Genomic DNA, 15,307 nt, shown 5'->3' on the forward strand with positions numbered 1-15,307 from the left:
GCCGCGAAAATCCCACTTCGAAATCCCAGTTTCATAACATTCGTGCTGGTTACCTCCTTTCCACTATTTTGTACGACTTTAGTACCAAGATTGCCTTCTAGCCAGCCTTCTTTGATCATGGAGAAGGCAGCAATTCAGCTAAGAGTTCTTACTCACCACCCCAAAGGCCACATGATTCAACTTCTGCGAGTGTACCTTTTTGAACTTGTTAATTTCTTCACCGCACTGACAACTATATATGCTGCTTCAACAGTCTACATTAGTAGTGATAGGTGGAAGGTGAGTCTCCGAGATCTTCTTCGAAACTCAATAACAAAAACAAGGTGGCGCGAGCCCATGTTTACATTCTTGACCATGTCCCTCTTGTCACACATTTGTTTAAGTTCTGTTTACTATTGGCATCATCACGCGAAGCCATTACTTTCGTCAAGCTGCTCAAACAGGTTACTGCAGGCTGTAAACATGGTAGTTCCTTTTGTGGCCTTTGATAAATGGGTAGAGTACAGCGCTTGGTGGAATCTGAGTGTTGTGGTTTCCATTTTAGAGAAGGATAACAGAGGTTTCGAAGCCTTTTCAGATGCAGCGGAGTTGAGCGAAGGAAATACAAGAAGAGGGTTCGTTTTGATGCTTTTGTATTCTGTTTGGAGCTTCCGTTTTCCGACCCTCATTGCAAAATGCACTTTTCCAAGTGTAATGGCATATGATGTTCTTGACACAAGCTTCCTGTGCTTGGGGAAGGTTATGAATTGGGTGGTTCTCACGGTTTATTACTACGATTGCAAGAACCGTCACCAAGGGTTGCCATAAATTCCAAGGATTTAACACTAAGATCTCGTAGAGTAAAATCACTGTGTAGGGAAGATGATAACTTTAGCGAACGTGTACCATTGTCAACTGGAATATTACTAAAACGTATACCGGGCTACCCTATAACTTGAAGAGGAAGGAGTACCATAATTGCGAGAATTGCAGCAGAGATCGACAAAGGTTGCCCTAGCTAGAAGAAAATAGAGGATACGAAGTTGTCGATAGAAGAAGATTGATGTAAATTATGTATTTCTCAAAGCAGCTGCCCTTAAATTGTATAATTTACAGTTCTTATGTATTTCAACTTGTCCTGTACTTTGTGGAGACTCCAACATGCTTTGGTTCTTCATCCCAAATAAGAAAATGGGAGGCGCCAGCCGGCTAGACTTAAACAGTGTAATCGAAGTAAAACTTAGAACTCCGCATTCTGTTTGGAGCTTCGGTTGCCAACACTCCTTGCCACTGTCCTGATCCAACCTTAGAATATAACCAAAATTTGCAGGCGCTTACAAGGGGCTAAGAAATTGCTGCTTTTCTTGTAGCAATTTCTTCGTTGTGCTCACAACTATGTAAGTCTACTTTTTTTACCCTTGTTAACTTCCTCGTTGTGCTTACAACTATCCATGCTGCCTCAACAATTTATACTAATAATGAGAGGTCAACGATCTGTCTGTGAAATCTTCTTCGAAATTCAGTAACAAAAAAAAGGTGGCACGAGCGTATGCTTACATTGATGTCTATTTCACTCTTGTGCTATCTTTCTCTAAGTGTTGTGGAGGGTTACACAAGGCCGTTAGTTCCATCAGGCAGACCAACTGGACTCTCCCAGCTTTCCCTGGCTATATATTGGATAGTTTACAGCTTGGCCATTGCGTGGTTGGAGTACATTGCGCGGTGGAACTTGAGCATTGTAGTTTCCATTTTAGAGGAGAATAGAGGATTGTTTGAAGCCATTTCAGCCTCATCAGAGTTAAGCAAAGGATAAAGGCTAAAAGGGTTACTTTTGATGCTTCTGTTTTCTCCTTGGAGCTTCAATTTGTCAAGCCTCCTTGCCAGATGGACATATCTGTACTATCCAAATATACCTTCATACGATCTCCTTGACACAAGCTTCTTGTGTTTGGGGAAGGTTATTACTTGGGTGACTCTCACAGTTTATTACTGCGATTGCAAGAATTGTCACAACCATAAGGTCGCTATAAGTTCTTAAAAAAGCAATAAGAATCTCTCATCCTGAAGATTGTAATGCGTAAAACTACACGTGTAGTAGTTTCTATGTCAAAACTTTTCTTGTTCTTGAATGTATGTTTTTGTAGATCCTTGTTGGCTATTGCGTCCAGGTTAATATGAGGATATCAAGGTTAACCACCATGCGCTTAGGAACCATTCCTTGTAATTATTATTAATTTTATATCTTAATAATTCAATTAAACGCCATCAAGGAAGACATCATGTGAATTCGTTGACAAAGTCTCTCCATTGTGTTTGGATCGAGCTATGAATCGAAAGCATGGAGATCGGAACCAGCCTTATGGCGAAGAAACAGAAGTCTCTGCCAGAAACATCGACTTCTTCATTTTCACAATTCTAACCTCCCTCCCTTTGTTCTGTTTCATGGTCTACTATGAAATTTGTTTCCAAAAGTTCCTGTCAAAATCTTGGAAATTGCAAAGCAACCCCTAGTTTTTCGCTACAGCATTTTTCCAGCAGGCCCAGCAAATACTAATATAACCAGTAGACTGAACAAAGAGCTTGTTCATCAGTTGATTCAGCTATGTCTTCTTATGTGGTGCCTCTCCATCTCCTTGAGGCTAGTGCTTGGAAGCATTATTGTGATCTTTGACTTGGCATTGAAAATATACATGGAAGCGACACCAACGATGACTCTCAAGGACATGGTAAATAAATCCTTTTCTAACATAACGCTCAAGGGCACTTCATTACATATCCCTATGTTCTCTTCTTGTCAACTTCTACTTTACTTGGACTAATATGTATACCAACAACCTACACTGTTATTTTGAGGAACTTTGTGTGCGATGTGTTGTTTACTGTGCTGTGTTTTCTGGCATTTGTGGCGCTGAGCACGGTGTGGAATGTGAGTCTCGTTGCCATGTTTGTACTTTGGCATGCATAAAAAGGAGAATGGGATCCTTGTACAGATTAGCTTGTTCTGCTTGGGGAATGTGTTGAAGTGTGGGTTGTCTGCATGGTATATTTCTACGATTGCAAGAATCGAGCGTTCAATGAGAACAATGATTGTGTCAAATGGTGTAGGAAGAGAAGTGAAAACTCGCGAGCAATACGAAAAGCATGTCGAATCTGTTGGCAATGAAGTAGGAAGAGAGGTGGAAGCCGTTGAGGAATGAGCACTACATGCAAGAACTAGAAACTGCAATCAAGACTTTATAGATGCTCCTTTTTCTGCATTTATTTATGTGAAAACTATGTATTACTTCCAGTAATATTTCTCATCTCATGAATTTGTGCATCTTTGTATATACATGTTATCGTAAATCAACTATATTCTAACCTTAGGGAAGGGGCTTCGAACTTGGGTGCAGGGGCGAGCACACTTCGCCCTAGCCTAACCTTAAAACAGAATTAGGATTTCAGGCGTTTAGAAAAGTTAGAGTTGCGAAAAAAATGGTGTCATTTCTTTGTCCTCTACTCTTCGGACATTTCAAAACTTAAGAACGCTTAAACTTAATTTACCATATGATGTGCTTTGGATTATCATTCCGAAAAATAAGATGAGACGCACCAGCTAGACTTCTACCGTTATTATCGAAATAAAACTGGAAACTTACTGTTTTTATTTTATTTAATACTCATATGTGTTGAAGAGGAGGCAATACAAGATCCACAAGCCTCAAACTTTGTACTGGTGCAGCTGAGGGAATGGAGAACCCAAGATTTTCTGAGATGAAGCGATGCTTTCTCGGCACCCTTGGTATCATCGAATCCGCCATGAAAATCCCATTTCGAAATCCCAATTTCATAATCTTAACATCGATCACTTCCCTTCCACTATTCAGCCTGACATTGTCACAAAAATTGCCTGTTGACTACCAGCCTACTTTGATCTATGAGGCAATAGATCTACTAAGAAGTCTTTCTGGCCATGCAATGACTCTAAATGTAACCATTAAAATTATAGAAATCTACCTTTTTAACCTTGTTAACTTCCTCATTGTTCTCACAACCATCCATGCTGCCTCATCAATCTATACTGGCAATGTGAGGTCAGTGACCGGTCTGCGAAATCTTCTTCGAAATTCAGTAACAACAAAAAGGTGGCACGGGTGTATGCTTACATGGTTCAGTATTTCCCTATTGTGCTCTCTTTCTTTAAGTGCTATTCAGTATTGGCATTACGGAAGGCCGTTAGTTCCATCTTGTTGCCCACCTAGGCATTTCCCGCTAGTTCAATCGGGTTGCCCAACTAGGCACTCCCGGCTTTCCGGCCTGGCCATGCATTGGATGGTTTACTTTGTGGCCATTGCGAAATGGTTAGAGTACAGCGTGCGGTGGAACTTAAGCGTTGTTGTTTCTGTCTTAGAGGAGAAGAGAGGATTGTTTGAAGCCATTACAGCCTCATCAGAGTTAAGCAAAGGAAAGATGCTAAGAGGGTGGTTGTTTTTTATGCTTCTGTTTTCTGTTGGAAGGTTCAATTTACCAAGCTTCCTTGGCAGATGGACTTATCAGTATCATCGAAATATAATTGCATATTATTTCCTTGAAACAAGCTTGTGGTGCTTGGGGAAGGTGGTTACTTGGGTGCTTCTCACAGTTTATTACTACGACTGCAAAAAGATCGTCCTACTAAATTCCGAAGATCAAGCAACAACATCTCCAGTTCGTGTTGAAAATATCACATTGCTGAATTGACAAAATAAATTACATTATACAAAAATTGGTCTGTTCCTTAATTACACCGAGTCCTTTTGCAGTGACATCCTCACATCTGCCGTGCTATGTAGATGGTGTGATGCGAGTTGAGAAACAATATCGGTCTGACTAGTAGCGGGGCAATGATCCATTCCTCTGAGCTCTTTGAAGAGATTGTAATGATGTCTTTGTTAGATCTATGTCAAAATATTTCTTGTGCATTTTCGTATGTATGTATTATAAGCTTTCACAAAAGTACGAAGGGTGTCATTTCCTTGTTGACAATTTCAAGATTTATCTTTTTGCTCTTTTTTTGAAAAGAACATGAGAACTTTCCAGGAAATCAACCATTGATCCTAATATTTGCTCTTTTTATTAACATTAATCACCCTAAATTTCCATGCTATCTGGGATCATGATTTTCTATGTATTAACTTTTCATATCTTAATAAAGCAATTAAACGAAGAGTAAAAGTCTTAACAAAGTCCCCCCATTTCATGTGAATTAACTGACAAAGTCTCACCATTGGGTTTGGATCGACCTTGGAATCGAAAGCATGGAGATGGAAACCAGCCTTCTAGTGAAGAAGAATCAGAAGCTGGAAGCCTTCGATATTCTCCGAAAATCTCTTGCTATCTCTGCCAGAAACATCAACTTCTTCATCTCACAATTATAACTTCCCTCCCTTTGTTCTGTTTCATGGTCTACTATGAAATCTACATCCGAAAATTCCTGGTTGCGGAAATTGCAAAACAACACCCAGTTTACAGCTACAAGTACAATATATTTCCAAGATGCCCGATAAGTGTTGGTATAGCGAACAGACTGAACAAAAAGCTTGCTGATGAGTTGATTCAACTGTCCTCTCTATCTGGTGCCTCACCATCTCCTAGAGCTGGGAAGCGTGATTGCGATCATTGACTTGGCATTGTAGATATACACCGAGGAAAGACCGATGATGACTCTCATGGAGATGGTAAATAAACCCTTTCCTAACAACTTCTCTGTGTCTTGAGAAACTTCGCATGGGACCTGTTGCTTGCCACATTGTGTTTGCCGGCATTTGCAGCGCTTCTAGCTCTTCATTTGGTGCTAAGCGCGATGTGGAATGTGAGTCTTGTGGTTTCGATATTAAATGTGGTTCATCGAACTGGGGCATTAACCCTGGCAATTTTTTACAGCGGAGGTAACGAGCCGCGGGGGCGTTGTTTGATGCTTGTTTTCTTTGCTTGTGGAGTAGGTTTGAGGCTGCCATGTTTGTATTTCGGCTGCTATGAAAAGGAGAATGGAATCATTGCACAGATTTGCTTGTCCTGCTTGAGGAATGTGTTGAAGTGCGTTGTCTGCATGGTGTATTTCTTCGATTGCAAGAATCTGGCGTTCAAGAAGAACAATGAATGCATCGAATTTGTGGTTGAAGAAGTAGGAAGAGAGGTGACAACTGATGAGCAATAAGCGCTTATATAAACTGCAACAAGTTCACTCTATAAATTTATCCGTTATCTTGAATTTTTTTTCTTGCTTTTGATTATTTCTACGTTGTGTCGATTAAGTCTTTTGGCTCGATTTCCGAAGATTATTGTTTTTGTTTTCGTTGATGATGTATGAATTTACTTGGAAATGTTCATATGAATTTGGTATAAGCTTCAATGTAGAACTCTTGTATCTGCAGTTTGAACCAGGAATGCCATTTGACAAAGTGACATGGTCGTTCTGTTAAAGTATAGACATGTGTCATTAAACTAGGCCAAGGACATGGGGGGTATAGGAAAAACGGGGACAGCAGATTAGGATCCCGGTTAGTGTCAATACTTGGTTATCATAATCAAGCTTAAGACACAAAATCAAGGTTACTTTGTTAAAAAAAAAAAAAAAAAAAAAAGGAAAACCAAATCAAGGTTGACCAAACAATGGCTAAGAACCGAAAATTAGCACCTTGGGGGCAGGGAATAAGAAAAATTAGATTTTATAATCCCCTAATTTACTTAATTTCAAAAGAATCTTGACAGACTTGTAGCTCATTCACTAATTGCATTCATTGTTGTATATGAAGTCTCGAATTTGATTCTCTCATTTCTCAGGGTAAATTACACTTTATCACTTCAGATTTGAGGTCTATTGCAATCTCATACAACATTTTCGAAACATTTCATTTTCATATCTCGAGTACTATTTTATTTTAATATAATACATTTGTTCCATTTTTCATTCATTAAGAGCTAACGTGACTGCCACATTTGTGTCACGTGGCAAAACAATAATTTTTTACGCATTAAAAATATTATAATAATTTATCCTATTTAAAAATAAAAAAAAATAAAAAAAAACCATCTTACTTCCCTGACCCCTTCCCCTTCCTAGCAACCCAAACCCCCCACCCCATCCCACCCCACGCCCACTGCAACCCCCTCAAAAATGTGAGATCCCACATTGCCTAAGGGAGTGGATTCCTTATATATATATATATTTTCATCTCTACCTAGCACGAGGGCTTTTGAGAATTTACTGACTTAGAATTCCGTAAAAACTTCATAGTTAAACGAGTTCGCGCGAGAGCAATTCCATAAAGGTATAATTTAACTGCAAGTTAGAGCACCGTTTCACGCCATGCCATGCGCCCCTCGTTTGTCTAAAGTAAAAAGAATAATGAAAAGTCGTCCAAGTCAAGTCCACCCTTTGACTAGTCATCATCCGCGTCATCTAGGAAGACTTCCTCCTCACTCAGAAACTCTCTTTTTTTGGGTACAGCTCAATCAGAAACTTTAAATTGTGAGGGGATTGAGCTTGGAATCGAAGCCATGGAGATGGAGAACTACCTGGTTATGAAGAATCAGAAGCTGGGAGCATCGGACATTCTCAGGCAAGCTCTTATAATCCCTGCCAGAAACATCAAATTCTTTATTTTCGCAATCCTCGCCTCCCTTCCTCTCTTCTGTTTCTTGATTTACTATGAACCCCATTTCCAAAAAATAATGGTTGAGACCTCGAAAATCCTAAACCCGCTGCGAAAAGCCGACATCAACGGCTACTTGATTGACTTTGGCTTGAGTTGGTCAATACCAATTGCCATATCAAGAAAATTGAACCAAGATTTTCCCAATGAGTTATTTTATCTGGAATTTCTCTATCTAGTGCCTCTCCATATCCTCTACCTCGTAACCGCGATTCCGATTGTTTACTTGGGATCCAAGATATACACAGAAGAGAGTCCAGTGATGACTCTCAAAGATATGGTGAAAAAACCCTTTGACAAAACAAGACTGAAGGGAACTTTTGTTACATATTTTTATGTTCTTGTGTTGTCAAGTTGTAGTCTGCTAGGGCTGACATGGCTGGGAATAACCTACTATGCTGTCTTTCGAAATTTCGAGCATTTCGATGCTTTGTTCTATGCCGTGCTGTGTTGGCCGGCATTTGTAGGGCTTCTGGCAATGTTTTCGGCATGGAGTGCGGTGTGGAACATGAGCATTGTGATTTCGATACTGGAGGGAGGGAGCGGAATCAAGGTGTTTGGGCAGGCGATATATTTGAGCAGCGGAAGCGAGTGGAGGGGGTTTATTTTGATGCTCATTTTCTTTGCCTGGGAAGTAAGTTTGAGGTTGCCTTGCATCTATTTCGGCTGCTACGAAAGCAGGCATTATTTTGGTGGTATTCTTGCACAGGTTTGCTTGTTCTGCTTTGGGAATGTGCTGAAGTGGATTGTCTGCATCGTATATTTCTACGATTGCAAGAACCGGGCGTTGGAGAAGAAATTGAAGATGCAGGCCAAGAAGAGAGGTGAAAGCATTGGATGAATATCCTGATTATCCAAAGTCTTGTAAATTTGTAACTTATTTTTGTTGGTACTAGTTAATATGTGTTTCTTGGAATTGTGAAGATGTTGCAATCTTTCATAAATACTATTTCAACTGGATGCGTTCTTCCTTCAAATGATGTATTTTTTAAACTCTCCAGCAAGTAGTACAAACTGCTCCTTTCTGATAGGAGATGCCAAACTAAGCCAGATAGTAATCTGTTGAGTAAAAAATAGCAAGAATTTAGCCATTCGCAGCCTCGTTGCTAAGGCGAATGTATTGTCTAATCAGATTTTCAAAGCACCCAGCAAAGAAGAGCTAAAAGCGTACTCTGGTAATCAAAAGCGTAAAAATGCTTTTGGCTAGCAGAGGAGCCTTCTGTAGAAGTACTTCCAAGGGCTTGAATTTTAATAAAAATTTCAATGTGTTTCTATCAAAAGCATTTCTAGAGAAGTGCTTATGAACAAAACTGCTTTTTACAAAAGCAGACGCAAACGAAACTTTAAAGTCTATAAGTCAAGTCCACCATTGGCTCTCCTTCAAATATTCGATAGGCTGAAACCATCAAGAAAGACTTTCTGTGAATGGTTTGTGTGGACTTTGACTTGGACTTGTCCCCATTGCTAATTGCTTACAGAAAGACTTCATGTTCATTTAGAAACTCACAGTTGTATTTGAAACTCTCTGGATTGAGCCTGGAAGTGAAAGTATGGAGATGGAAAGCAACCTTACGGTGAAGAATCCGAAGCTAGAAGCCTTCGGAATTCTCCGAAAAGCTCTTGCAATCTCTGCCAAAAACACCAATTTTTTTGTCTTCGCAATCCTCACCTCCCTTCCTCTTTTCTGTTTCATGATTTACTATGAATCTGTTCTCCAAAAATTCATGGTCGAAATCTCAGAAATTCTAAAACAAAACCCCGATGATCTTGACTTCTATTGGCTCGTACCTCTTGACACAGCCAGAAAAATGAAAGACTATTCTGCTGGGTTCATTCATCTCGGTCTTCTCTATCTTGTGCCTCTCCATCTCCTAGAGCTCAGCACCGTGATTTTGATCGTTGATTTGGCATCGAAGATCTATGAAGAAGAGAGATCAACGAAGACTTTCAAGGAAATGCTACATATACCCTTTGACAAAACAAGATTGAAGGGCAGTTTTGTTACATCTGTCTATGTTCTTGTCTTGTCAACCTGTACGCTTCTCGGATTGATATGGTTAGCCGCAACGTACTATGTTGTCTTCCAGCCAGTAATGTACGGACTGTACTTTTCTGTTTGGTGCTGGCCGGCATTTACAGCACTGCTTACGATTTACTTAGCATGGAGTGTTGTGTGGAATGTCAGTCTTGTGATTTCAGTGTTGGAGGGGACACATGGAATCAAGGCGTTTGCGCTAGCGATATATTTTAGCAGCGGTAGTGAGTGGAAGGGGATTCTTTTGATGCTTGTTTTCTTTGCTTGGGAAGCAATTTTAAGGTTGCCTTGCATATACATTGGCTGCTACGAAAGAAGGACTAATTATGTTGGTCTCGCTGCTCAGATTAGCTTGTTCTGCTTTGGGAATGTGGTGAAGTGGGTGGCCTGCACGATATATTTCTGCGATTGCAAGAACCGGGCTGTCGAGAAGAAGTCGGCGATGAAGGGTAAGACAAGTGAAAACTGTGGATGAATTTCATGATCAGAAACTCCAAAGCTCAGTTAGGAACAGCAATCCATCAGTTTTCGCATTATGCAGATAAACTAGGTCTTCTGGCTCAATTTGTATCGCTTTATGTATCACTTTGATTGAAAAAGTTTCATATAATTACGTTGCCCTTGTACTACCGTTGTGCAACATAGTCCCGCTCAGGTGTAGGGTTTTATCCAAAAGGTATCAGTGTTATTAGCACTAAACTGTTTGTATTTGGTAAACGATGTGCAATATATTCCATATTTATAATTGTTTGTGTAGCATTTTACTATGTTGCAATATGGGGACATATGAAACTACAACTTGTTGAGATCACTTTCCTTCACAAAGAGTCCATGGAAGCCATAAGGCACCCGCCGGGGCATCCTCACAGCAGCCACAATGTCAAGCTGAGTAGACTTGGCATCCATCACCAAGAACTTCGATTCCCCTGCCTTCTCATCGTGAACATAGGACACCACATACCCGTCGTCCTCGTCCGCATCAGGATTCTCGGGCTCTCTGGACACGAAAAACGGCTCGCCCCCGTAGCACCCCTGGCCAAACATCCTGCTGGCCACAATGGACTCCTTGTGCTCCGAATTAGACACATCCAATTTCACAACTCCTGATATCTTAGGCATGGGATCACCCACAGCTGCATACACATACTGATTCTTCTTCCCCATGTAAGCCGGATTGATCACGGCGAAATCCAGATTTCTAGTTGAAATCGGCTGCCTCGTCACAATCCCCGTCTTCAGATCAATCCGAACCTTCTCAACCAAAGAATGAACAAGCTCCAATCTCTCCATTGTGTGTTCTGCTGACAAAACGTTTGGTGCCACCATCACAATAGCATCCTCCTCATCCCATGCATTGATGGCATGTACGTTGTTGAAACCCGGCACCTCAAACCACCTCATCTCGGACTCGTCCTTCGCGTACCGCAGAATCACTCCGATCCTCGGCACTTTGGAAGGGTCCAAACCAACAGGGGAGGCTCCTTTAGTGATCATGTCAATAGGGTTCATCCCAATTTGTATGTCAGCAAATATGGCATATTTTTTGGTGATTGCAAAGTCATGGAGGAACGACGGAGTGACCATGGAGAATATCGGCACGTCCGGCTGCTTCACGCCATTCGAGTCGAAGCGGAAGTAGGTTAGAAACGGCGGTATAGGGCCATAGCGGAAGGCGAATGCCTCCCCCGTTTCAGGGTCTACCTTCGGATGAGCTGTCATACTCACGGAGAGCTTGCCGTCGAAATCATGGCGTCCCAGAGTCTCGATGTCTCCGTTGGACGTCAGGCGGAGGGAGTAAGGGAGATCGGACTCGCCGAGAGCGTAAAGTCGGTCGCCGAAGAAAGCCAAACTTGTGTTTGCAAGACCAATGCCATTTGCAGGATTGAATTGGCCTGTAGACAAAGTAACGTTTTAATATTTGCATCAAGAGAAATTACGTGTAAAATGTTGGAAGTTAATAAGAATTGACCAAAAACTTGTGTGACAGTAACAGCTTCAATCTATGCACTTGAACCATAGTAGGAGTTAGGTTCATAATTTAGTCTGTGTTAATATGTAACTTAGTAATGGAGTAATTAAAGTATGGCAAGTGATTTTCCCGCTTTCCTTTTCTGTTGGTGCACTAATTTCTTGTTTTGTGACATTTAAATTAAATAAATTCAATACGAATTAAAAGATAAAGAAGGCTTTACAATCACTACCCTAAAAATCCAGCCTAAGAGCGAGCTTCCGCCCCTATGCTTGACGATTGGGGCGTTGTGCGGTGTTTTTTGTTTTTCAGGAAAAAAACAAAAAAAAAAACAAGGCCAAAACGGCGTCCTTTTTTTGACCTGGGATGAAAAGAAAAAACGTGGTTTCGTCTCAAGAAACATAGCAGGGACAACTTGTCAGGTCAAAAATGTTATTTTTGGAAGTTTAAATTTGCAAACCAAATAATATGATTGTAGAAGTTTGAATTATTAATTAAGTATTAATTAATTGACTTGTTTCTTATTAGAGACATATCATTTGATTTGCAATTTGGTTTAGAACAACACTATATTTATCTTTTTACACAATTTATTGTCTATTTAGTATTACTTCTTTTTACATTTTCACTGAAAATTTTATTTAGTTCTATTTATGCATATTTTTTTGGATAATGCTATAAAAATTAAATTCGTAGTCAAATTTTATTAATTAAATAACATAAAATAATGATTAAATTATTACTTAAGTGTTGATTAACATTCTTACTTCTTAATAAGTAATGTTAAATATTACATTTGTAAACCAAATGATGTATTACTAATATGAAATAGGCACATCAATCAAAACTAAGTAATAATTTAATCATTAACTTTTGTGTCATTTTGTTTATAAAATTTAATTTATCTAGAAAAATATTAGTGTTATTGGTGAAAGAAAGAAATATAAATTAAAAATTTTGTTATAAGGTATTGCGGACCCTGCCTGTAAGGACGCGGGCAGCGGAGAGAGCGCCACGTGTAGCGGAAGCGGTGAGGCCGTTGAAGCCGGAGAAGACGTTGGGAAGAATAGGGTGGCCGGCGTCGCGCTCAACGGTGTACTTGTAGGTCTTGACATATCTGCTGCAGAGCACCGCCCGGCCTCCAGAGATCCTAACGGAGTGAAGCATTCCGTCCCCGTCGAACAGGTGGTAGGGCCCACGCGGAAGGTACTGCGGGTTCGGGCCATTGCGAATGTAGGCTCCGTCGAGGCACGGCGGCAGGGAGCCCTGTATGATCTCGCACTCCGTGGGCGGAAGTTCCTCAACCGGAGCAAAGTTGTAGGAGAGCACGTGCCTGGGGTCCACTGAGGGTTTCGCTGGAGGGTCTATGAAGTTGTTGATGAAGTCGTCCAGAGCGTTGAAGATCACTGCGGGTAGCGCAGAACTTTGTTGTCTTGCCGCAGTGAAAGTTGAAGCATTGTTTTGAAGTGCACGATCTGTCTTCGCCTCTAGCGGAGGCTGTGGAGTGCTTTTCGGAGGCGGCGGCGGCGGCGGCCTTGAAGCTGGTGGTTGGGAGGTGGGTCTTTCTTCAATTCTGACAGCGGAAATGCTGCTGAGCTTGGGGGATGTTATGGCAGGAGAGACTGATATCTTTTGAGTGGGAAGTGTAGATAGAAAGGAGGAAGAGAAGGCATCCATATCTGGTATCTTTGATCTTCACAACGAAACCCAACAGTTGGATTTTGCTGAGAAATGGTAGATCTGTTGGTCGGAATAAATAAAGGGCGTTGGGAGCTTGGGATATTTCCATGGGGTGTGAGGACCAAAGCATTTCTGGCCCAAGTACAGTAGAGGGACCACATTTCTGCTATATCTGTGCCACTTCCCAAATGGATGGTTCTCAGACTTCAAACCACACATCTGCAGGTAATAATTTCATATCCTTTGCCGTGCTTTGGAGAGAATCTACATTCCAATTTATGGTGTAGTATTTTCGGGAGATTGTGGATGCCATTTTAATTATGAATATTGAAATCTTGTTGATTTTTAATTTTTAATCAAGGTTTCTGAATTAATGTGATAATTTATTTTTATTTATATTATTATATTTTTTAAATTAAAAATTAGAAATTTTAGGTTTTTATATAAATGAGATTTTAAATAAAAAACCATAATTTGTGGGATTAAAAATATTAAAATATAAATATACTATTGTGTGTGTATATAAACATGGGTACATTCATCAAAATTAACCAAAAAATTAATTGTATCTAAACATGGGTACATTCTTCAAAATCACCAAAAAAAAAAAAAAAAAAAATAGAGACATTAAGCTTAATAACATTAGTAAATTTCTTCGATTAAACTTGACATGGATGCATTTTAAAATCAAAGAAAAAAGAATATACCCATATAAGTTTAAAAATGGATTAGAAAAAAATTGAATAGATTTTATATAAATAATTGTACATTTTACATATAACAAATTGGTATATTTAAGAATGAGTACATTTTAAGATTAAAATGTTTTACATGAATGGGTAATTAGCAAAATAAAAAGTACACATAAAAAATATATATGGGTACAAATACAAATAAACTTTAAAAAATATGGGCACAAAAAGAAATTAATATATGGGTACAAATTAAAACTGAAAAGAAAATTGGTACAAATTAAAAAAGAATTACAAATTAAAAATGGGTACAAACTAAAACTAAAAATATATGATAAAAAATTTAGTCATAAATATAAGTATACTAATTGTAACATTTTTAACATTAAATGAATATATTTAGAAATAAAAAAATATTTTATATTGAAATAATTAATGATGTTATTAATACCCAAGGACCTTGATCAAAAATTGAAAATGAATAGGATTTTAATCAATGGAGTAGCAAAAGGAAGGATGAGAACCTAATTTCTCCAATATTTTCGTTTGTCTCTCTTCTTTCTTACGTGATTACTTGACCTAACGATGCCAAATTGTACTGTATTCGGTTGTATATTATTTTGTGTTTATCTTTTCTGTTACGTGATGAGAGTAATAACACATGCTACGTACAGTAGGAGATAGTTGAGTTTATTTATAATTAAGACGTGACAAGAAACGCGATGAGAGCAATAAACATATGAGAAATACGTATGAGGACAGCTAATTTCATCTCTTTTGTGATGACTACATGACTAAGTACCTTGACAAGAGCGGTAGACACATGGAATATACATATGAGAGTAGTTAATTTCATCTCTCTCATTACGTGACTAAATAACGTAATAAGAGTTATGTGACTAAGGCCTCGTTTGGCAGGTCGGATTGTACTGACTACTTCAGTCGGATAAGAATAGTCATCGGATAGTACTGACTAAATTAGTCGAGCGTTTGGTGCAACATCAGACTAATAGTTGTATTATTTATACTATGTTTGTTTTTATCTATAAACCTAAAGACTTTCAAATCCTATCTTCAAAATAAGAAGCAAATAAAAAAATCTCCCAAATTTGAGCAAAACCTAATTTCAACTATGTTTGATTGTATGCTGGATTAACAGAACTTTAGATTATAATTATTATTTTTTTTAATAATTTTTAAATAATGATTGATGGTAAAATGAAGAAAAAAGGCAACTACACATAAGAAAAGTTGAAAAAAAAAAAAAGATAGCATAGCA

At 39.1% G+C, this 15,307-nt stretch overlaps 3 protein-coding genes across 3 annotated transcripts; 2 read left to right on the forward strand and 1 right to left on the reverse strand.

Moving 5' to 3' along the window:
• The first annotated feature begins 7,397 nt into the window (after nucleotides 1-7,397).
• Nucleotides 7,398-8,629, forward strand: LOC137732495 (uncharacterized). Its single transcript, XM_068471811.2, has one exon. The coding sequence runs from the start codon at nucleotides 7,498-7,500 to the stop codon at nucleotides 8,491-8,493; it is 996 nt and encodes a 331-aa protein (XP_068327912.1). The 5' UTR covers nucleotides 7,398-7,497; the 3' UTR covers nucleotides 8,494-8,629.
• Nucleotides 8,630-8,688: 59 nt separating this feature from the next.
• LOC137731068 (uncharacterized) lies at nucleotides 8,689-10,432 on the forward strand. Its single transcript, XM_068470139.2, has one exon. It carries the CDS (start codon nucleotides 9,203-9,205, stop codon nucleotides 10,160-10,162), a length of 960 nt encoding a protein of 319 aa, XP_068326240.1. The 5' UTR covers nucleotides 8,689-9,202; the 3' UTR covers nucleotides 10,163-10,432.
• Nucleotides 10,390-13,586, reverse strand: LOC137731067 (putative carotenoid cleavage dioxygenase 4, chloroplastic). The gene is made up of 2 exons (XM_068470138.2): nucleotides 12,640-13,586; nucleotides 10,390-11,579 (listed from the first exon to the last, which is right to left on the reverse strand). Exons 1-2 carry the CDS (start codon nucleotides 13,331-13,333, stop codon nucleotides 10,480-10,482), a joined length of 1,794 nt encoding a protein of 597 aa, XP_068326239.1. The 5' UTR covers nucleotides 13,334-13,586; the 3' UTR covers nucleotides 10,390-10,479.
• Between the last annotated feature and the right edge of the window lie 1,721 nt (nucleotides 13,587-15,307).

Source organism: Pyrus communis, chromosome 16 (assembly GCF_041283825.1).
Source record: "Pyrus communis isolate YQ-2024b chromosome 16, ASM4128382v1, whole genome shotgun sequence".
Classification (NCBI taxonomy): domain Eukaryota; kingdom Viridiplantae; phylum Streptophyta; class Magnoliopsida; order Rosales; family Rosaceae; genus Pyrus; species Pyrus communis.